Source organism: Phodopus roborovskii, unplaced genomic scaffold, assembly GCF_943737965.1.
Source record: "Phodopus roborovskii unplaced genomic scaffold, PHOROB, whole genome shotgun sequence".
NCBI classification, from domain to species: domain Eukaryota; kingdom Metazoa; phylum Chordata; class Mammalia; order Rodentia; family Cricetidae; genus Phodopus; species Phodopus roborovskii.
This window is the reverse complement of record NW_026125711.1, coordinates 1,897,644-1,922,360: the sequence shown is the minus strand read 5'-3', so window position 1 is coordinate 1,922,360 and position 24,717 is coordinate 1,897,644. Positions and strand designations below refer to the sequence as shown.

The 24,717-nt window shown below is 39.5% G+C and overlaps 1 protein-coding gene across 6 annotated transcripts in view; it reads left to right on the top strand.

Annotated features, from left to right (window-relative positions):
* Clcn5 (chloride voltage-gated channel 5) overlaps positions 1–24,717 on the top strand; it is a 156,064-nt gene that overhangs the window by 119,760 nt on the left and 11,587 nt on the right. For 5 of the 6 annotated variants that reach the window (XM_051178518.1, XM_051178520.1, XM_051178522.1 and 2 more), the window contains 5 exons: positions 10,591–10,742; positions 13,192–13,291; positions 17,685–17,872; positions 22,894–23,016; positions 23,788–23,994. In XM_051178518.1, coding sequence (XP_051034475.1) covers positions 10,591–10,742; positions 13,192–13,291; positions 17,685–17,872; positions 22,894–23,016; positions 23,788–23,994 — 770 coding nt within the window. Of the gene's footprint in view, positions 1–8,277; positions 8,429–10,590; positions 10,743–13,191; positions 13,292–17,684; positions 17,873–22,893; positions 23,017–23,787; positions 23,995–24,717 lie in introns of those variants that run through there. The other variant, XM_051178524.1, reaches the window with a different exon arrangement.

The following is a 24,717-nucleotide window of genomic DNA, read 5'->3' as shown; positions in this document are numbered from 1 at the left end:
CAAAATGTATACATGTTACCATGTAGCTCTAGTAAACTATATGCTAAAAATGCGGGTTCCTAGTGAGGGACAATGCTGTTCTAATCATCAATGAGCTTGTCTTTTCCAAGGATTGATAGTGTCAATTCATGAATTTGCCAGAGGAGTGCCTTCAGATAGCTATTTTGAATTCCTCAAAGATAAGGTTCTCTCAAAATATTTCTCAGTGTAGTATGAATGACCAAACTAAAAACGTGTCTAAAATAACAGAATGTGAAACTCTAAGGCACCTGGAAAAAGAAATTGTCAGAGACAGAGGCAGTGGATGAGTACAGTGAAACAGTGCTTCCTGGATATAGCAAGGAGGCTACATGTGTAAACTCACAATGGTTGTGACAGTATGCACAAGACCTAGTCAGAACAAATCCCAGCATGGAGCTGGGAGCTGGGTATGAAATCCCACCCCTAACCATGGGGCTGTTATCAACTTTCAACTGCTAGAAGAGAGACACAGGTTTTTTTCTAAGAGTATAACCCCTCGTAAGATGAACATTCTCCAGAGAGAGAAATAATCAGCGATGGCAGATCTGTAAAAGTCACCAAGATTAAGGCAGTTGCCAAGGTTATGCAGCTAATGAATTATAATTTATACCTTCTCAGTGCTTCCATCACATTGACCTTCTTATCGACCACACCACCTTTATGTCAGTGCCATCCTTCTAGTGTTCAAAGAAACTATCTCCTGATCTGCCTCCTGGAACATGAATCATGCCCCATCTCCATTCTTCTGTTTTACTGTTTTTCTTCATTTTGTTTTGTCTTTTTTTTTTTTAAAGACAGGGATTCTCTTAGCCCTGGCTGTCCTGAAACTCAATCTGTAGACTGGACTAGCCTTGAACTCAGAGATTTGCCTACCTCTCTCTGCCTCCTGGATACTGGTATTAAAGGTATGTGTCACCACCATGTGGCTACTATTTTTCTTTGAAAAATCATTCCTGCGGGCTCTGGAGAAGTTGCTTAGTTTTAGGTAGAACACTTGTGTGCAAGGCCATGGGTTTCACTGCTAGCCCTTAAAATACATGAATTCATTGATATAATCAATGAAAATAAAATCTATTTCAATACCGTGCAGAAGTCTCCCTCTTCTTCCTACTCCAGATGTAACTGCTAACAGGGATTAAATGTGACCCTCTCAATTCAGTGACTTCAGTAGCTAGTCATTCCCTAGACTGATTGTCTCTGTCTCTCCGATTTTTAAGACAGGATCTTACACTTAAACTTGTGTCAGTCCTTCTGCCTCAGCCTCCCAAGTGGTGGAATTGCAGGCATGCACCATCATGCCTCCACCCCCCCACCCCCGTTTCCCCTCCCTCCTTTCTTTTCTTTCTTCATCCTGTGGTGATCAGGACCAAATCAATGACCTTGATCACACCAAGCACTCATCTACATCCCTAGGCCATACATATATTTTGAAAAGAAACATACTCTGATTTTTTTTTTTGAAACAAGGTACTTTTGTGTAGCCTAGGCTAGCCTTAAACTCATGATGATCCTCCTGCATCAGCCTTCCAAGTGCTCGGACTGAGGGCCAGAGTTATCACACTGAAACGTACTTAAGCTTTTCAGATGAGTTTTATTCACACACTATTATGTGGGGAACTTTTGTGTCTCAAAGCACACCAGTCCTATAGGACTGCGCACTTTCGTTGTTCCCAGGTTTGCACTGCTCAAGACAGCCCTGCAGGAGCACGTAGTCTGCTACTCACAAGTCCAATTGGCTTAAAAGCTTTATGTTTTCAGATGAAGTACATATGTGACTGTTTGTCATCTTTGGTTTGCTTGTGTTTTGGTGTTTTTTAGATAGCATCTCATGTAGCCCAGGCTGCCGTAAAACTTTGCTATGTAGCTGAATCTGGCCCTGAACGCCTTATCTTTCTGCTATTTTCTCCTAAATGCCAGAATGACAGGAGAGTGCCACCATGGCCAACCTTTTTTGTTTATTTTGGGGGTACTTATGATTGGATCCAGAGCCTTGTGTATACTAGCTTAAGTGTTCTAGCACTGACCAGTATCTCCAGCTCTGGTGTTTAATACTCCCTTTTCCATACATGATATCTCATTTTCCCTGTGCATTTAGGAAGGGTCTCTCTTCTCCCTCTTGAGATTTTTCTTCCCATCACAGACTTCATTGGCAATCTCTTATTCCTACCTTTTTGATTTTTTGATTATTGATAGGGAAAACCCAATATAGACTTAGTTAAAAGTTATTAGGCAGATCCATGCTACCCAGAGGAGTAGCATGTGGATTGTAGTGTATATTTTCAGGCAGTTTCTCCCTATCTGTTTACATTACCCACCTTTATGTCAGCCCCATAAATATGTAACTTTGGGAATGAAGGAGGAACAGGGTATTGTGTATAATAGGCCTGGTGAAGGAGGCCTGTCATCTCAAACAACTGAGGCAGCTGAGGCAAGAGCTGCTGGTGCTAACCAAAGGAGTTCGGAGTCAGCCTACACAGCTAACTGAGATACGGCCTCAAAAGAAGTGAAAACGGGGCTCGCTGGTAGGGACTTGCCTCACACGTATGATGCATTTGTTTCCAGTTCTGCATTAGTTTGTGTGGCATTCCATTTAGTAGAAACATGACGATAGCATTCCTCATGTCGTTTGTCTTGACTTTGGCAATTAGCACCCTGGCTCTACTGGTAGTATACCAGGAACTTCCAGATTGGAGCAGATATTAAGAGCAGGAGATACAGAAAATGTGACCCCTAACAAATGTCTGCAGCTTTGGGGAATAGGGATACATCTAGAGGAAACAAAGAAAGAGGGTAATAGTACCCAAAATGATACTCATGCTTGTCTCCAGGCTTCCCCTGTCTCTGTTATGCTTTACATTCTCATTTTCTTCTGATAATTCTCAAAGATCCGTTTAGTAGTATACATGTGAAATGGGCTAACGGTTTTGTTAGCTAGTTCCCTATCACTTTTTATTGTCCGCCTTTCTTCAGAGATAGGATAAAGACTTTGGTCTTTGTGTCTTTCCTGCCTCTTAAACACTTGTCAGTTGTAAGCTGTGCTGGGACTAAACCAAAGCTTAGGATTTCTAAGTGAGAGAGTACAGGGGTGAAGTCCAATCAAAACCATATTGCTCATCGGATATTGCATTGATGTGCCATCTATGGACGCCAGCTGCTGGGCTGTGGGGAAGCTCGGGCGTTTCCAAGGGGTGGTGAAGGGGACTCTTTGGGAAAGAGGTCATTTAGAAGTATGATGCTATTTTAGTTTTTAGTAACTGGGATAGTGAATGGATGCACAGCAACAGAATATTTACCCTGAGTACACATTTCAGGGTCCATCAGCTGTTTCAGAATATTATATATTCTCTTCAGGGTTTAGATGTGAGGCCCAGTTGGCTGACGTATGCTTTTCGGTCACCGCATTTGGCTAAATGGGAAAGCAAGATAGAAAGCAAGACATGTTGTAGATGAAAAGGTACCACAAATGTTGACTTTACCTGTAATGTGTTTGTAGGCGTTTAGCTGAAGTGGAGTGTGAGTCTGTGTTATTGAGAATCTTGTGTGGAAGAACCAGAGGAAGTATGGAAAAGGGAAATCAAATAATGGGCCATTCACTGTTGAATGGAAATCCTTTAAATGGTCACAGGGTGAATAGCTTGTGCTAGGCATCATGCTCAATTTGTATTTGTAGATGGAGTTATACCTTTGTAAAAATATAACACATCCCAATAAACCTAAGAAACTTTTTTAAAAGGACCATTTGCAAGTTCTTTGATAGACACCACTAACCCAGTCCCTTTCTTTGAGTGCTTATTTGGTATTGGAACAAGTGAACCTCCCACAGCTTGTGATATTCCTAAAACAACACGAGGTTTTGTTCTCTCTCCTTTCTTCTTGTGCTTTTGTTAGTGTTTAACTAGTTCACTTAATCAGTTACTACTCAGCCCCTTAGGTAAATTTCTAATGGCGTCTTGGTTGGAGATTGGAATAAACATTCCCAAATTAGAGTTTATATCCTTGCATTTTAAGGGGTTTTCTAGTTTTAAACATAAGGCAGCCCTCCCCCAAACAGGGAAGAAGCCTAGGAAAGGCCTTCTATAAAACAAACAAACAAACAAACAGGTTCATGGCTTCCTTTGTTCCTTTGTATGCCTCCTTATTCAGGTCATGTGTTTCTAAAGACCCACTGCCAAATCTTTAGACCAAAATATAACTAGCAGAGAAGGCTCTTTCAAACTTGACTGCCTTTTCCCCTGACTTTTACTGTATGTTTTCTCCAGACTCAAGCAATGCAAATCATTCTTTGAGGGATTTTTCCTTTCTCAATTAGGTGGACTTTAACTTAAACCATTTTCCTGTTAGAACATAAAATTTCTGTATGTAACATTCACCATGCCATCAAATCTCGAAGTAAAATTTATGGTTTTTCACTTATTTGAGGCAAAAATCTAGGCTCACCTAACTACCCTAATTTGGAATGTAGGCTCTATTAATTTCACTCCACTTTCTTGTCAGTGTGTGTATACACTAGATTGACTCATACATAACACGCTGGTTTTCTTTAAGGTGTTTGCATTCTGTTGCTTTAATTATGCCTTACTAGTTGCCCCTGCTGCCCCTTTTTGACCACCAGGTTTTATGAGTTTCCTCTGCCATATATTAAAAGCACTAGGTAGAAAAGTCAGCCAACAGTGTGGTTAATTGCCAGCTCCAGATACTTGGTGAAAAAGTGCAAGCTATTTAATCTAGCTCCTCGAGGAAGCCTCACAATAGCAGCTCATTGCCATCATTACCGCCACATCTTAAATATGTTGTATTTCCTAAGCTAAAGCTTATGGCGATTATTTTTGAATTGCTTGTCCACACTTGCCCTAAATGCTCCTTGAAAGGTCGTCACTGCTGAAAGTTTTCAAAACATCCCAGCAGGAGTCACAACTTTGAATCTAGCAAATGATCTGGCTAGATCTGTGCTCCAGAAAGATAACTCTGCTTGGTTCTAAATATTTACTTTCATTGTGGTTTTATCATATGATACATCAGAATTGGTAAGCGTTTTGTGTTGTTATTGCCATACATTCAACTGATCTACACTGAGTAGTCTGTACAGTGAACATATGTTAAAGATTACAAATCTGGCAGAGAAGGGAGTCGAAGCAAGAAAAGAATTTTTCAACACTCAGCATGTTAAAATGAACCTGGTGACTCATTTCTTAATCTAAATCATAATTAATTTTCATTTTAGCATGAATGCTACACCATGCCTACATGCCCTCTAGTATTCAAAAGAAAGAGCTGTACTTGGAATAGAAAAAATTCCCACTGGAGAAATGCTTGTTATCCCTTTGTAAAACCTGTGAGCTTCGTGAACACATGGCTCCAACTATGAAAACTATATAGAAATATAAACTACTTAAGTGCCTATAATATGCTACTTTTGCTAACTTGGCTGCTATACTCCATGTCTGCCTAAATGTATGTGAAAGTGTATAAAAATGGAAGTCCTGTTTGATAATGTAGGTGATTGTCAGTGGTCTTCAGATACTATAGCTAAAATTATAATGAATAAAGATTAACTTGCAAGAGGCCTTTGAAGCTGGGCATATAGTTTGCTTTTAACCTGATAAATTAAACATTTAGTTGTGTAAGAGGATCATGGTAGGCTTATAAGAGATTGTTGCTTTTTGCAGTGTTTTAACTCATTGCCTCTTAATAGTAATTTCCACTCCATTTGAATTCTGTTCATTAATGCTATATTAGTTCATCAAGATATAATTATGATGAACTAAAAGAGTATATAAACTCATTCAGTGTCTTACACTTCATAAAGTTTTGTTGCATTAACATTTCAGGATGTATTGGGCCTTAGGAACTGATGAGATTAATAACATTTCCAAGTCCTGCATGTAGGGTCTGATTATTGGAGCGTACTGTAACTGGGTTAATGTTAAACGGTAGCAGTCCTGCTGATTCACTTAGGGAGTTGGGAGATGACAGTTTTATTAATTTTTTTTTTTTTACTGGGCTGGCCTTACTGCACAATTAATTAAGACCTGCTTAAAAATAGCCTTCAGAATAAGGCCGGAGAAGGGAAAGCCTTTAAAATAATGAAGCTGTAATAGTGAATTTATTGTCAGGGTTGCAGTAGCTACTCAGCAAGGTTGGATTAATGAATATTACAGACCATGTTGCTTTTTTTGAGAGCACTACTAAGAGTCCCTCACCCTTCATTCTCTGCCTACCTACTTCTCTAACTGCCCTACTTCCCAACTTCCTGCCCTTCCCCCCCCCCCCGTCCCTCCCTCCCACTCTCTCCCCCCCCCCTTCTCTTAAGACAAGACCTCACCATATAGCTCAGGCTGTGTACAAGATTGCACCACTCTTCCTTCCTCAGCCCCCTGAGTATCAGAATTGCAGCTATGTGTTTCTATCCCTGCATTTTTTTCTGTACTAAGGATTGAATCCAACGTCTGCCGGGCTAGTGGTCTACCAACTAATATATATCTATATCCCTCTATATCCTCTTGGTTGCACTCTATGGTTTCAAAGTGGTTAGGTGCTATTAAAGAACTGACTTCGGGGCTGGAGGTGTTGTACTGTCAGTAGAGTTCTTGACTAACAAGCATGAAGCTCTGGGTTTAATTCTAAATGCAACAAAGGGTGTAGTAGCATATGTCTGTAATCCCAGCATGCTGTAATTTCAGTACTCAGGATGTACTGAGTACTGAGCACGATTAAAAGAAGTTCAGGGTCATTCTTAGCTACATAGGAAATTTGAGGTCCAGCCTGGGCCACGTGAAATCCTATATTTTAAAAAATAGCCTTTGTTGTAATTTGATGTGCAACTTAGTTTTTATTGCATTTTTCTTTTCTAAAAGTGTGATACTAATGACTAATCCCCAGGGTCTCGGACATGCCAAATGTGTGTTCTACATCAGAACTTCCAGCTCTCCAAACAACTCTGTGTATTTGTGTATGTTTTTATGTATTTGTGCACACTCATGGAGGGGCTGATTACCTATGCACATGTGCGCGCACACACACCCACCCACCCACCCACCCACCACACAGAGTCAAGAGAAGGCTATCAAGTACCCTCCTCTGTTGCTCTTTGCTTTGTTCCCATTGAGACTGGGTTTTACTTAATATGAAGTTCATTTCAGGTAGGCTGGCTGAACAGTATTTTGGAATTCACTTGTCTTGGTGCCCCTTGTGCTGAATCTACAAGCATACACAGCTGGATTCAGCTTTTTACGTGAATGCTGGGGATTTACAATCATGTTCACATGCTTGTGAAGCATGAACTCTTACCCACTGAAACATCTCCCCAGATTTCAAAACAATGTTAGTTTTGAGACAGGGTCTTGCTATGTTGTCCTAGCCTACCCAGGGTCCTAGGTTCAAGTGATCCTTCTACATCAGCCTCGAAAAGTAATTGGGAGTTCACGTGTGTGCCAGTGCACCTGTCCTCATCATGTTTTTCTTTAATTACAATATGCACATAAAATGGACACACAATACATACGTGTATGCTTTGAAGGAAGATTAAAAGATGATCACTTATCACCAGATCAAGGATCATGGTCAGCATTTCAAAAGCCTTTACAGACCGAAGCTTTCTGTGGTAGATGCTATCTTTATTTTTGTCATTTTCTTCCTTCTGCTAGTAATGCAATCATTTGTATCCTAAAATTTAGGCTTGCCTGTGATTGGGTTCAGGAATAGAGTCATGATGTTAGGAGGTCTTTTATGTCTGGAATCTTTCAGTATTGTGTTTGTGAGGTTTTATACATGCTGTTGCTATGAGTTTTAATTCCTTTTCATTGTTTTTTTTTTTTTTTTTTTTTTGGAGACAGGGTCTTACTCTGTCACCTAGGCTGATTGCAAAGTTGCTAGCTTCCTAAGTCCTAGAATTACAAACATATGCCACCAAGTCCAAGTTAGTGGCACATTTAAAAAGACTTTTCTGTATTTACCTTTGTCCCTTTTAAATTAGGGGACAAAGTTTTTGGATATTTCTACTTTGACGTCTGGTTCTTTCTGCTAAATGAGGTATGACGTGTGAAACTTGTCTAGACTCTAATTTTCTGAGCCAATGCGCCAACCTACCAGTTTGATGGCATTTGTTTAGATGAGACTACATCTTTAAGGCTTCTGTGTTAGGTTGGAAAATCTTCCTTTCTCTAAGGCCGGTCCAAGGGTCTGGTCATGTGATCTCAGTGGTGACATCACACTCTGACCAACCAGGAGCACTGGTAGCTCTTTAGGTGGCGTTTGTTGCTGTGAAAAAGCAGAGAAAGCAGCAAGTGCCCTTGTAAAGCACCCTAGCGCGGGCCTCCTTCTGTAAAAGCGCCTCAACCTAAATGAGTAAATGCGGGCTGCCGAGGTTATTTCTTCCTTGAGACAGAAAAAAAGAGAACTGTAATCCAAGGTAAGCAGACTGAGCCCAGCCCAGGACTGAAGCATGCTCCGGGAGCAGGGGATCAGGAGAATTTCAAGCAGTCTGTAGTAGGATTCTAATCACTGCCTGCACTGTTCTAGGGGCCTGATAATTGCGTCTCTAGCAGGAGACAGACGACAAAGGAGGATGCGGTGGTGCTCATGTTACCTAGTGATGTAATAGGATTCTCTCTTTCCTGCCAGGACGCTGTTGCAGATCTTCATTTTGCCTTAAAGCTGGGGGTGGTGGAGGAGCTCATTTGGTATATAACGTAATTAGAGAGCTATCTGATGCTTCTCAGAATCTTTCACAAAATCCTTTCTATTTTTTTTTTTCTTCCTGAAAGGAGAACTCTGAAACTAGAGCAAATTCAATGGAAGCATTAACCTGCTTTGAGGAGCCAGTTTCTGGTTGTGTAGTGTCCTGCGTTCGTGTCAGCATTTCCTTGAGAATGGAAACAGCTTGATTCAGCTCCCTCCTTCCCACATACTTTCTTTTCTTTCTGCCCTTGTTTCCTAGCTGGCTTTCCCCCACCAAGCTCTCAAACACAGCAGCTTTCGTCTTTATCACTGATATGATAGGAAATGCTGGGGTGGTGATTCAGCAGACATCCATTTTATAGCCAGGTACAAGAGAAGATAGGAAAAGGACTTTGGTTTGAGGTTTTAAGATTAACTTGTTCACCTCCTACACACCACTTCGGTGACTCACCCACCTGAAGATGATTAGGGCTCTGCTGAGCTTTTCCTTTCAAGTCTGTGAATTGCTTGTAAAAGGTGTGCTGAATTAGGCATTCAACAGACTTGTTTGGTAAACCAGGTTCAATTTATCTTGTTCATTCATACTTATGTCATGAGAATGCTAAAGTTGTCTAGTAGAGTTAGGTAAGGGGCTAATGGAGACAGAGTCAGCTGAGGCCAAGGTGGCCATTTACTGATGAGGGGTTCGTTACCAAATAGTCTGGACGAAGCATTGTTCCTGCCAAGATTTGTGCTGCAAATGTGAGATTTGGCTGTGTGAGTTAAATGATGGAATTACTCTGCATTCTCTCTGTGTGCATTTATATAGATTTCTCAATGCTGTTTTTACATTTTTAGTTTACTAGCAAAATATTTGTTCAATCAGATGATGTTGCCAAAATATTTTGAACAAGTTTATAAGCAATACTTTACCATGTGTCAGTACAACTGCTTAGTTTAAATACTGCCTCATCCTTGCCATTTGTTGAATGCATCTTGGTTCATCTGATGTTTACTGACTATCACATATGTGCTAAGACAGTGTGGAGAGCAAGAAATGGTGACACATTCTTATACCAGTTTCTCAGGAGGCTGAGATGGGATGATCACAAGTTCTAGGCCTGCCTGGGTGATGTAGTGAAACTTAAAGTGGAAAAAAGACATAGTGGAGAGGGTTAGAAAAAGAAGATAAAGCATATATGCACATAAGTAACTGTAATGGAAAAACTAAACACCCAGAAGACTTAAGAACCACAATTAGTGAGTGCACTCAGATCTTGCTTTATTGCTTAGTTGAAGGATTAAGGAAGAACAATTCATTGTGAAGCTAACCATTGTTGACTAAATCTCTGTTTGTAAATATTTGACTTTCTGACATACTGTGAAAAAGTTTCTACCAGCCCATTATATTGGAGATCAAAGCATTCTATCAATGGAGGGAAAATTTGTACATTCCAACCAGCTTAACTCTTTGAAGAGGCCAGCATTCTTTCTTTCAAGTCTTCAACCAGGCAGAAGCTACCTCACAGTATTGAATTACTGCTTTTCAAAGTTAAGATGGTTCTGGTGTGATCCATTTGCAAAGACCTTGGAGACTTTCATCTCCTTTCCATGAAGTGAAATACCTAAACTGCTCCAAGCGCCTTCCTGGCCTTTGTTCTGTAGATACTTTTTCCATTACATACCAGCTTTTTTTATTTCTCTTTTTACTACCACAGTCCTGGGTCCCTGTCCACTTGTAGCCTTTAGCTACTTCTCATTTGAGCCTAGACCACAGAAACTGAATGCAATGGATATTCCCAGTAGGTGATTGTATTGCTTCATCACCACACCTAAACTGTAATCATTGGATAGTTTATGGGGATATTACAATTTTTTGACTGATGTACTAATGTCTGTTTGCTATTCACACAGGAAACAAGTCATACAATGGTGGTGGAATAGGCTCTTCAAATAGGATCATGGACTTCTTGGAGGAGCCAATCCCTGGTGTAGGGACCTATGATGATTTCAACACAATTGACTGGGTGAGAGAGAAGTCTCGAGACCGAGATAGACACCGAGAGGTAAGGCATTCATTGATGGCACATGAGTAACAACTGTTAGGAAAGGTAAAAAACTGAATTTGTTGTATGCTTTCCTTTTTTTCAGTCCCAAAGCTGGTGGGAATCTGGCTTCTATTAGCAACATGGGGTTTCTCTTTTATTCTTTGTAATTTTTTTTGAGGGAGGGCGGTCGAGTTAGGATTTCTCTGTAGCTTTGGAGCCTGTCCTGGAACTCACTGTGTAGACCAGGCTGGCCTCGAACTCAGAGATCTGCCTGCCTCCGCCTCCCAAGTGCTGGGACAAAAGGCATATGCCACCACCATCTGTCTCTTTCTAAATTGTTTTATGAGGTAAGTCTTATTCTGTAGCTTACTTAGGCTGGCCTGGAACTCATGTAGTCCACACCGTATTTAAACTCCTGAATGCACTTTTGCCTCCCTAGTGTTGTATTAACAAACGAGCCACCATACCTGGTTTCATTTCATAATAAATTTATTTCCATTTTTAAAGTCATTTTATATATAACTTTCGTCCTTGGTTTTAAAACTTGTGTTGAATGATTTATTTTCCTGTAGAATGCTGTTAAAAGGGACACTCACAGCTCTGAAATGGGTGGGTCCACATGCCTCTGCATAAGTGAAAATAAATGTGCAAGATTTTCTTCTCCCATCTCATCTCCCTTTTATGTTCTTTTCTCTTAAAGTGGGGTCTCTAAAGCCAAAGGAATAAAAATCCAAATTACCCTAACCTTAGAATGCACTAAAGAATATGGGTTTAGATTCCTAGGAATATAGCTCTTATAAAATCATAAAACCAAGGTAAATTTATTCATTCAGCACTAATAAAACCACAAGACCGATCAAATTCATATCCAAGACATTAATTTAATGTAATAGGTATTTAGGGCTCTAGGATAAGTTGTTTAAGCTTGACAAAAGGATTTCCTCACCTCTCTTTTCAAAGCACTGAGAAATTTTCTCAGAGCTGTCTGCCAAGGTCCTTTGATTCTCTTATTGTTGTTATTATTTGTTATTTTATTGAGACTTTATTCAGACTAGCCTGGATAGCCTGGAACCCTTGGTTTTTCGAAACAAGGCTTCTCTGTATTGCTTTGGAGGCTGTCTTGGGATTAGCTCTGTAGACCAGACTGGCCTTGAATTTACAGAGATCCACCTGCTTCTGCCTCCCGAGTGGTGGGATTAAAGGTGTGCACCACCAATGCCAGGCTCTGCCTAGAACTCTTAATCATTCAGCCTCCTGATTGCTTAGATTATAGGCATGTACCACCACATATGCCAAGGGTCCTTTGTTATTTTTCTTCTTTCTTAAACGAGACAGGGTCTCTCTGTATACCCCAGGGTAGTCACAAACTTGCAGAGCTCTTCCTCCCATAATCTAAAATGCTGAAATTACAGGTGTTTCCTGCCATGCCTAGAGCCTTTGCCTTGAACTTGTCCTCTCTCTCTCTCTCTCTCTCTCTCTCTCTCTCTCTCTCTCTCTCTCTCTCTCTCTCTCTGTGTGTGTGTGTGTGCATGTGTGCGTGCACACATGCATACACAGGCCACTGGGCCAACTTATTGTCCCTCAAAATACATTTTGAAGTTCCCTTTGAAACATACAATTTGTTATTATTTGTGATGTTGCTGTAGGTGAAGGTGGAATAAACTAATTCTGAGTATAACAAACAATACAAAGAAGGGGAAGTACCAGTAACAACTGGCAGAATAATGGTTTTAAAAATACAGACATGGGCCAGTAAGTTGGTTAAGTGTACAGAAATACTTGTTAGCAAGTCTGATGATTGTTTCTGATCTCTGGAAGAAGAAAACAGACTTCAGCAAGTTGTCTGACCTACGCGTGCGCGTGCGCACGCACACACACACACACACACACACACACACACACACACACACACACACAAAGCTAAATTGAAACAAAATAAAAATATGAACACTGTGGATGGAAGTTGACAAGGGTAAGACCTAAAGAGTCAAAACTTTGTGTTTACCCTGATACCCTCAGATACGGTTGCTGGTTTTACCAGTATCACTTAGTACCTGTGATCACTGTACCCTGAGACCTTTGTACCACTAAAGTTTGGGAATTTTCTGACTGAATCACAGCCACAGATAAAAAAACCTCAAAGTGTCGCTGAGATCAGCCATCATTTATTTATTCTTTGGAAAATAATAAAACTATTGACTGTGAATCAACTGTCCTTGAGATACCTTTTATCCAGGGCAGAAATGACCCCTGCAATACACTAAACAGGTTAATTGTGTTGAGAAATTAGTAGGGGTGGGACATTACAATAAATTGGTAGAGTTCAATACATTGCAGCCTACTTGCTAACTTGGTTCAGTCAAATTGTTACCTATTCCCAGATAATTTGTATTTTTCTGTTGAATAATTTTTAGATGAAGGGAACATATGTGAAGAGTATACCAATGTTATCTTATCTTTTTCCTAGATTACCAATAAAAGCAAAGAGTCAACATGGGCCTTAATTCACAGTGTGAGCGATGCTTTTTCTGGCTGGTTGTTGATGCTCCTTATTGGGCTTTTATCAGGTATGGTATACTATAGTAGTTTTTAATATTAATCTCCCAGACCTATAATATGCCCCTTCTGAATTGAGTCAAGTGCTGTGTTCTCCCATCTGAAATGAATTGCCGGTGAACCTGTTGGAAGTGTGATTTCCCATTTGTAAATGAATTCTAATACCTGTATACTCTTCTTTGATTTAAATACATCTAAACCCAGTTTGTATGCTGTAAGAGGTCATGCTCGTTTTAAGGTGGAAACCAGCACAGTGTCTCCCCGCCCTGGTGGAAAAACACTTTTGTTGGAGGCACAGGTTTTGGTACATTCTGCATGGGGTTTAGAAGATGCAGTGATAACTTCTTGAGACATTTTGTCATTCTTTTTTTAATTTTTTTTTGCAGTTCTGGGAATAAAACTCAAGACTAATATATGTGCTAGTGAAGGTTTCAACCACCGAGTCAGTCCCCAGCCCATTTTCTTCTTATAACAGGGTCTCGTTATTTAGCCCAGGCTGGTCTTGAACTCAATATACAATCTAGGCTGGAAAGAACTGTGATCCATTGCCTCACTCTTCTCACTGCCGATATTACAGGCAAGATCTACCATATCCAGCTATTTACTGTCTCTTAAACTTTTAACTCCTCACTGTGGTGGTATAGGAAGGTATATTAACATGTAGCTCCTACTCCCAGGAACTTAGAACATTCTTTCCTGGTTTCTGAGGGATATTATGAGAGCACCTTTTCCTATAAGTTCCATTGACTCTCTGTAGCCACTTGAAACCCTATAGGTTGAGTATCCCTTATCCAAAGTGCTGGTGAAATGACTCAGTGGATAAAGGTGCTTGCTCCCACGCTGGACAGCCACATTTGATTTCCAGGACCACATGATGGAGGGGGGAAAACCAATTCTTACAGTTTATCCTCTGACCATCACACATTGTCCTCTGACCTTCATATTTATACCATGGCCAAAGACAGACACACATGCACATACACACACACACAGGGAGTACATGTGCACTTACACTAAATAAATAAATTTTAAAAATGACTGAATCCAGAAATATTTGAAATCTAAACACAATGTTTGTTTTTTTATATATATACATGCATATGTATATGTAACACATATATTAAATACATAAATATATGTAAGCACCATGTATATATATTTTGCATAGCTTGAAGATAGTTTAATATATTTTAAGCTCACTTGGACTTTTCTAAGTGTGTCTCATTTGGCTTATGAGATTCAGGCTAGCCTCAAATTCACTCCTATCTCAGCTTCTTAGGTGCAGATAGTAGGCTTTAGTCACTGCACACGTTTTCATCTGTATTTTGACTAAAGTCATATCACATGAGATCTACATGCAGCTTCATGCCAATGCTTAAAAAGTTGAGGACCATAGAACATTTCAGGTTAGGGCTGCTCAACTTTTATACAGTATATAAGTGTATACTTGTTCTGCTAACACCAATTCCAATGCAAATGTCACTCTCCTACATAGGGAGCAGAAAGCCAGGGAGACTAAGAGATGCACCATTGTAGCATTAAAGACACTACCTAGGAAAACTGGAATCTTGAGCTAAAAAGAAGTTAAGTGCGAAAACCGGAGAAGGTGTAAGATTTCACTTTTTAGCACAGACTCTAGTTTCAGGAAGTCAAGATTTAAATTCCTGTTCCATTACTGATAGTTTTATGGCTGTGGGAAAGTTTCTTAACTCCTAGACATTTTTGGCGTTTTGATATGTAAAAATAGAGATATAATATAATATATAAGCTATTTTAAATACTTTCTTTGAGGGTTACATGAGACAAATCATTAGGCATGGTGCCTAGCTGTTGATGCTGCTCTTGTCATGAGCCATGGAGTAGAAAATGGCTCTCTCAAGTATAAAATGGTTCATCCATCCTGAGTTTCTAAGAATTGCCTGGGATAGGAACTGGCAAGATAGCCTAGTGTTGTGTGTGTGTGTGTGTGTGTGTGTGTGGGTGCTTGCTCTACAAGCATGACAGCCTTAGTTTGATCCTTACAACCCGTGGTGGAAGGAGAGAGCTAACTTCCAAAAGTTGTCCTTTGACATTCATGTGTGAGTTTCCATGCACTTAACATGTATGAGCATACACAAATAATATGTAAAATAATTTTTTAAAAGAATTGCCTATACTAAAAGTTTGGCGATATTTCTTTTTCATTAAAGGAGTCAGATAATCCTAAATATTTTAAGACTTGTGAGTTAAATGATCTCTGTAGTACTCACGCCCCTCTGTTGCTGTCACACAAAAGTAGCCATTCACCATAGGTAAAGATACAAGTCTGCCTGCCACCAGGATGTCTTTACTGACAGGCTTAACACATGAGCAAAATGTGGCCCTCATGTTTCGTTGCCATCCCTGTAGTTGAGGGTATTCAACTGTACCTTCTTGTTCTTCCCGGAGAGAAAACCCAGTTTGGAGAAGATCAATAATAGATTTGGCAGTCCATAATGCCAAATATTGTAGCAAAAGCAGGGAAGGAATATAGAGGAGGAAAGGTCATAAATCCAGTGATTAGAAACATAGTGTTCTCAAAGAAACTTCAGATACATATTGAGATCCAGATTTCAAGTTTTGATAGTCACTGGAAAGAAAAGAAGAACAAACCCTTGAAATGGTAGGCAAGGATAAGGGACAACACTCTATTTGGGATAGGGAAGCTTAATACAACTTGTAACCAGAGAAGCAGCATTTGTGAGAAGGGGGAGGTATAGAAATAGAAAGGAAGACAGGACTGAAGATAGCTTTGTAAAATACAAAATGCAAATATGAAACAACAGCATAGAGCAAAGTATGGGACTATAAGGTGTTAATTTTATGAACCCAAGCAGTAAATGCAATGAAAGTTGGAACAGAAACTTGGGAGGTTGAGTAGCTGTCAGAAAATGCTGGATTTGACTAGGGCATTCAGGCAGGTGGTAATACTTTCAGCACTTACCAAAACATACACATAACATGTCCTTTCTTACCCAAACAAATGTAGGCACAATATCCTCATCTCTTTCATGTGTTTCTTGTCTTTAGGCAGTCACTGGCTGTATTTTTCCTCTCATACACACGAGGTGTTTTGTTTTTAAACATTGGAGACCCATAACAGAAGACGTGTGTCTGAATGGAACAGTCTGAAAATTCTGGGGCTGTTCTGAACAACTTTACCATTTCTCTGAGGCATAATTCTGGGCCATTTAATTCCTCTTGTCCATAGTTTCTTCATTTAACTGACACATGACAGCCAGAAGTAAAGTACTTTATCTGTCTTAGCTCTTATCCATTTACCAGTGATAGTACTTATGTTCCCATTTTTATTTTCTTTTTTTTCTCATCATTTTCTTTGGTGTATGTTCTACATTTGGTTATTCCTTTTTACTGAGACCATTGTAGTGTGTTCAGACCCTAGGTTCAGTAGGCATCCCAAGTTTCTCTAGTTCCATCCAACTTTCTTTGCACACAACACTCTATGCTGCTATAAATTTAATGTCCTTAGTATACTACAATATCTTCCTTCCACTGTGCAAGTTCTTCCTTCCTGTCCAGAAAACCCTACTGTCCAGGTTTAGCCCATCATCACCCATAACCTTCATCAGCTTTTCTCCAGAACCTTTGCAAATAAGTATCATGAAAGATTCTTCACTGTGTGCAATTTGTTCATTCAACCTGATGTATATAGGGAGAGTCACATAATCTCTTTGTTTTAGCTGTTGTTTTTGGCTTGACATGGAGTCTCATTATGTATTCCTAGCTGGCATGCTAAGTAGACCAGGCTGGCCTTCAACTATCTGAGTACTGGGATTAAAGGCCTATGGCATCGTGCCTAGCAAGGCACATAGTTTTTAACAAATTACTTCCTTTATAGATTGTTGTTCTTAAACCAGACCAAAGCAGCCCCTTTATTATGTCAAGTGAGTTTCAAAACCAAACTCCTCCCCATCCTCCAAATATTTTGCTTTCTCCCTAGTTCTTTCCAGTACACCCATTTCATAGATACTGGTGTTTACTTTTATTTTTAATCCTGTGTATGTGTTTTTGACTGTGTGTGAGAGTGCAGATGCCCTTGGAGGCCAGAAGCATTTCTAGAACTAGAGTTATAACCATTGTGAGTTACTCAATATGGGTGCTGGTAATTGGCTCAGATCCTCTGAAGCATTTCTTTAGCCTGTTACTAGTGCTAATGTAGAGATAGTACGTGAAATATCAAGCAAGTCAACAATCAGAAAGAATAGGAATAGTAAATATAGACTAGGAATAGGAAAGTATTTATTTACCTGTCATTTCAATTCCTTTCCTGTCATTTTAGCTGATAAAGCTTGTTCCAGTTACCACAGATAGAATTCCAGAAGTGGAATTTAACTTTGGCTTTCCCTTTCTTCCCCACTAAATCAGGTTCCTTAGCAGGCTTGATAGACATCTCTGCTCACTGGATGACAGATTTAAAAGAAGGGATATGCACAGGGGGATTCTGGTTTAACCATGAACACTGTTGCTGGAATTCTAAACATGTCACCTTTGAAGACAGAGACAAGTGTCCAGAGTGGAACAGCTGGTCCCAGCTTATCATCAGTACAGATCAGGTAATGGGTAGTACTTTTGTACCACTGAATTTCATCCTTATATTTATTTCACTTTTTTTGTCCTGTACTTCTGAAGATTATGAAATCTTCCTCTATTTCCTTTTATGGAAAAGAAAGTGGAACCAGCTGTTTTTATTTTGTGGTTTAAGTACAGCCCCGTTTCTATCTCTTATGACATGTTGGAAGCATTTTCTGCTTATATTTAAAAGTTTGGTTTGTTTTCAAGAAGTCTTCTATTTCTTAGCTGCTACTACATAGTATAGCTAAAATCACTGTTCTCTAATGCTGTCAAAGGCAGACAACAGGTAAGATGGAATTTCTTACAAAGGATTACGAAATGGTTTAAAATAGTTTCATCATAGAAACACAAAGCAGTTTGTCTTTGGGCACTGAATTAGAACAATCAAAGGTATGGTATGCTTCATGTCAAAATAACAAAGAACTAGGAATAAAATTGCCCAGTCTCTATTGCAGTCATATCAGTTCTTTCATTATTGTCTAAGCAAGTAATTTTCAACACATAATAATTTTGCGTTTCAGTTCCTTCTTTCAGTCCTTTGTTATATATTAGATTTCTTCCACAAAAGTGGTTTTATGGCCCCCAGTCTGACAGGTGGGGAACCTGCATAAGACTGAACCAGGCTCCCTGAACATGGGTGTCAGTTAGGAGGCCTGGACAGTCTATGGGACCTCTGACAGTGGAACCAGTGTTTATTCCTAATGCGTGAATGGGCTATGGGAGCCCATGCCCTGTGGAGGGACACTCTCTCAGCCTGGATACATATAGGATGGGGCAGGACCTGCTCCAAATGATAAGACAGACTTTGATCATTCTCCATGGGAGGCCTCGCCCTCCCTGGGGAGTGGAGGGGTGGGATGGGGCTTGGTAGGGGGAATGGGGGCATGGGAGGACAGGAGGGAGAGGAAACTGGGATTGGTATGTAAAATAACATTGTTTTAATTTAAATAAAAATTGAAAAGGAAAAAGGGGGGGAAAGTGTTTTAGCCACCAGGCTCAGCAGTAGAACTCCTTACCTATTTATTCATTCTGTTGGTAAAGTAGAAATAGGACCAAAATATATGCTTGTACTCTTAACATTTATCTTTCATCTGATTGCAAAGAGTTAAAGAGTACAGTAAAGGTCACTAGAAGCTGAGAGGGAAGGGGACAGAGAGAAGTTATGTAATGAACAGCAAATAGAGAGGAGGAAGAAATTCTCCAGTTCAAACAGCAACAACCTTTCTGTAACTGTACTTTACAACAATGAATGATTAATTGAGGCACTGAGTACTAGCGCCAAGGCCTAGTGTGTGCTAGGTAAGTGCTCTAACCTAGTGAACCCACATCCCTTCTTCTATTTTATAAAGAAGTAGAGGGAGTAAGAAGGCTTCAAACATAAAGATATATGGAATATTTTAAGTAAAACTGCTAATTTTCCTGATTTGATCACTATACATTATATATATATATATATATATATATATATATATATATATAAAATGTATACACACATTTATCAAAGCATTGTACTATACCTTATAAGGATGTGTAACCATGATAAATCAGTTAAAAATTTTTAAATGTTATTATCCACTTTGTTCACAAAGCATTTGAAGTGGCATACATACTCACAGACATATCCAAGTCCATTGAAAAAGGATAGGAAAATAATAAAGTCAGAAATAAGAGATTTTATATTCATATACAACTGTATACATTGGCTTAAGGAGCAGAGTTTTATGTGTATGGTACTGGCTAGTTTTATGTCAAGTTGATGCAAGCTAGAATCATCAGAGAGGAGGGAGCCTCAACTGAGAAAATGATTTTGTGAGGTACAGCTTTAGGGCATATTCTTATTTAGTCACTGATAGAGAAGAGTGCAGCCATTGTGGGTGGTGGCGCCCATGGGCTGGTGGTCCTGGGTTCTATAAGAAAGGGGATGGAGTAAGCCATGAGGGGCAAGCTAGTAAATAGACCCCTCCATGGCCTCTGGATTAGCTTCTGCCTCCAGGTTCCTGTCCTGTTTGAATTCTTGTCCTGACTTGGTGATGAACAGTGTTGTGAAAGTGTAAGCCAAATAAACCCTTTCCTCCCAAATTTGCTTTTTGGTCATGGTGTTTCATCACCACAATAGTAACCCTAGCTAAGACATGTTTGTTTATCAAACTTCAGACCGTCCTTGAACACTAATTTTTTTTCCTGAATATTTGGAATATTTTTATGTGTGAACAACAATTTTTAATTATTTTAGATTTATTTTAGGTTTTTGCTTGCACGTGTGTGTGTGGACCACATATGTGCCGGGTGCTCACAGAGGTCAGAGAGCGTGCTGCCCTTTATTGTGTATGGGTCTGTCTCACCAGTTCCTTGTAAAGCAGAGCTTGAGATTTGCTCACACAACAGATTTTTTTCTGGCTCTTTTTATGAATGAAATCATTGCTTGGGGAAATAATCTGTGAGGCTTTCAGAAGCCTTCTCTTGCCAACAGTTTGGCCACTGATCTCTGCCTCTGGCCAATATCTGTTGTTTGCTCTTTCGCTGCCTTTCCCTTTTTGTTTACTACCTCTGGAGTCCACTTGCTCTCAAGCTACTTTTAAAGAACAAAAAAATAGTAATAATTATTATTCTCTGAGGACCTAAGATCATGGGAAAAGTGTATCAAATTCACAACTAGTAAAGCTATAGAGTCCTGATTCTCCTTGTCTAGCCCTTTAAATTCTCATAATGTATATTTTGCAAAGTCCAAAGTCCAATGAGCTTTGTATCTGTGTCATCTGAAGTGTAACTCCTGGTATTCAGTATTCCTTTTTGGTAAAGCATCATATTTGCCAGACCTTTAATGCTAATTGCATTTAAGATGTGTTACATTTGTTCATGTCGTGGAATATTTGTTTATTGATGCAAAGATGTGTTGCATTTTTTTTTCATGTTTCATTTGCTTAACTCTGTGAAGCTGTTACTTTGCCTGTCTAAAAACCTGATTGGTCTAATAAAGAGCTGAACAACCAATAGCTAGGTAGGAGAGAGGGATAGGTGAGACTGCCAGGTAGAGAGAATAAATAAGAGGAGAAATCTAGGCCCGGCTAGCTTCTCAGGGTCATGGGTTGGGGCCTCATGTTGGGTTCCAAAATGTAGTTGGGATTTTTTTTCTTTTACTCTTTTGGGGGCCTGCAACCCAGCTCCCAAATAAATACTTGGAGATATATTCTTAGCTTAGCTTGTTTCTAGCCAGTTTTTCTAACTTAAATTATCCCATTTCTCTTTAACTACATTTTGCCTCTGAGTTTTTTACCTTTACTCAATATGTATTTCTTCCCTTCTTACTCTGTGGCTGGCTGTGTGGCTGGGTATGGCTGGCCCCTGGCATCCCCCTCTCCTTCTTTTCTCACTCTTTCTCTGTTGCCTAGATGTCTCCTATTCATTCTCTCTGCCCGGCCCCCTAAACATGGGTGACAGTTGGAGGGCTTGGGCAGCCTATGGGGCTGCTGGCAGTGGATCTAGGATTTATCCCATTCCACACAGAGGGATACTCTCTCAGCCTAGACACATGGAAGAGGGCCTCAGTCCTTCCCCAAATGATGTGACTTTGATGATCCCCATAGGAGGTCTCACCCTCTCTGAGGAGTGGATGGAGGTGGTATGGGGGTTGGTGGGTTAATGGGAGGTTGGGAGGGAATGGGATTGGTATGGAAAAAAGGTTGTTTTTAATTTAAATAAAAATGTAATAAAAATTCTCACAGATTATAGTAACTAAAATTCTTAAGCATCGTTTCATTTATTTGTAATTGTTTACTGTGCATGTTTAGGTCAAGTAGTATAATAGTGAGGAGAGTATTTAATTTGTTTCAGTTTATAATCCTGGAGATTGAACCCTGGGTCTCACACATCCTAAAATGCATGCTCTATCACTGAGCTATACTCTAAGCCTTGATGCTTGTTTACTTATTTGAGTTGTTATTGTTGTTTTGAGACATCTATGTAGCCCATGCTAGTCTTGACCTCCTTAGGTAGCAGAGGGAACCCTTGAAATGTTACTCCTCCAGCCTCCACCTTCCAAGTCCTAGAATTATAGGTATGAGCTACCACGTCAAGTTCTAGTCCTTCATGCTTTATTTTAAAGTGTGTATGTGCGTGCGTGTGTGTATGTATACATGCATACCATATTAATGCAAGTGCCAGTGGAGGCCAGAAGGTGGCAGTAGATTCTCTGGTGCTGATATTACAGGCAGTTGTGAGCTAGTAGATTTAGGTGATGAGAATCAAACTTAGTCCTCTAGAAAAGCAATAAGCCCTCTTAACAGCTTAACCATCTCTTGAGCCCCAAGCCTTGATTATATATACATACATACATACATACATACACACACACACATAGTCACAGAGACTTATATAACAGTCACCCTCCATAATTATGATTCTTTGTGTGAATAATAAATTATCAGTATTCAGTATTCTTAACTACAGTTCTCTTGTGGTACATTATATCTCTAAATTTATTCACCCCACCTAATTGCCAATTTATACCTTTGGCTGCCATCATTTCCTACTCATCCCTGCCCTAGTGACCATAATTATAGTCTGTTAAGCCTTTAACAAATATTCTACATATAATAATTACATCTTAGAGAGAATTGATACCACAGACAGAAAAAATTATGTGGGTAGAAACTATCTGACCCTGATAATTTCAGATTCCTCAAAGAATAAAAAGGAAATAATTATTTTATTACAGTGAATCATGTTTGAAGGTTTTTCATTTTCTTTTCCAGCATATCAACTCTTAGAATGCTTTAAGGATTTCCTCTGATTACAGCAAGACATGTAATTTTTAGTACCAAGGGTCCCTGATGGTGTTTCAGTAGTTTCTCCCATGAATGGCCTGCAAAGAGATAGTTAAGCAATTTACTGTTGTTCTGCTTCTTCCCAACCTACTGTCCTGGCAAAATGTCACTGAAAAGAGCTACATTCCCCACCCAAATGTCTACATTAAAACAGTGTCTGTCTTTTTGTTCTGTTTCAGGGAGCCTTTGCCTACATAGTCAACTATTTCATGTATGTCCTCTGGGCTCTCCTGTTTGCTTTCCTTGCCGTATCTCTTGTCAAAGCGTTTGCACCTTATGCCTGTGGTTCTGGAATTCCTGAGGTAAGTACAGTATGAACCATTTTTTTTTTTTTGCCAAAATTTTCTGTGTATTCCTGCATATACTACAGCTTGGTGACTATCAATCAGGGTCAGAGCCAGAGGACATCTAAGCTCCGTCTAGATTTTCCTTTAAGTTTCCTCTCAGCCTGGGTCACAGAATTTGGGCTAGATGTGGGACGATGGTAGCCCAAACACCTGTCCTACCTGTATTGGGGGGCTTAGGTTGTTTTACTCAAGCAATTTCAATTTTAGGTTATCAAGATAGCCTTGCTTCTAAATAATAGTCACAATGTTCTTTGTCAAATATTCCAGGTTGTACCTACTCTTTCAGGCTGTTTCTTGAACACTGACCTTATTCTCAGACTATTTTATAACCAGTAGAAATACCTGTTCTTTCTTAGGTGCTCCTGCTCCTCCATCCACAAACTCTCACCCTCTTTCCAGTTGCCACATGGCCCTTTACTCCCCAAAAGTCCATGAAAGTTTGCAAAAATACTTCCTGCTTTCCTAGCTCTCTCCTATACTAAGATCCCTCTTGGGACAGGTATATATATATATATATATATATATATATATATATATATATATATAGATATAGATATAGATATAGATATAGATATAGATATAGATATAGATAGATATATATAGATATATATAGATATAAGTCATTTGTTGAAGGATTATATAGTTCTTATAAGGGGGTGCAGATTTTAGCTGTTCAGTTTTGTTTATTTACTTAGTCTGTATTCAATCTTTGTGTTTGACCTGCAGATAAAAACTATCCTGAGTGGTTTCATTATTAGGGGCTATTTGGGTAAGTGGACGCTTGTCATCAAAACTATCACTTTGGTGCTGGCAGTGTCATCTGGTTTGAGCCTGGGCAAAGAGGGCCCCCTAGTGCACGTGGCTTGCTGCTGTGGGAACATCCTGTGCCACTGCTTCAACAAATACAGGAAGAATGAAGCCAAGCGCAGAGAGGTAATGACACATGACCTTAATAGTTGATTTGTACTCTTGAGCAGAAATGCTAAGATCTTAGTGGTCAGAATTTGGGGATTTAATTCTTGTGAATTCAAATGGCTTTTGGTTGAGCAGGTTCAGTTCTAGGAGGCTGTTTTATAGCTATCCTAGCATGTGTATCTGCACAGTTATCTAATGATAGTCAACACAAACTCATTAACATTGTGAAAGCTTGAAATTAGCAGAATGTCCATCAAATAGGGGCTTGATTTTAAAAAAAAAAAGCTGTTCTGCTCATATCATAGTAAACTGTGCAACATTTAAAAGAATGAGAGAATGAGATAACCTTAAATATATTGACATGGACTGCTGACAACAGAACACTGCAGCTAGTTTGTGACTACTGTTTATGGGACAACGAGTAATTTTTAAAAAATGTCTGTCTTTGCACTTACGTAGAAAATGTTTAGGGCTGGTGTGTTGGCTCAGTCAGTAAAGTTCTTACCTTGCGAACATTTGATCTCCAAGAACCTATTCTATTTATTTGTTTATTATTTTATTTTGTTTTTGTTTTTCAAGACAGGGTTTCTCGGTATTGCTTTGGAGCCTATCCTGGCACTCACTCTGTAGACCAGGCTGGTATAGAATTCACATAGATTCACCTGCCTCTGCTTCCTGGGTGCTGGAATTAAAGGCGAGCGCCACAACCACCTGGCAAACCTATTCTTTTAAAGTGGTACA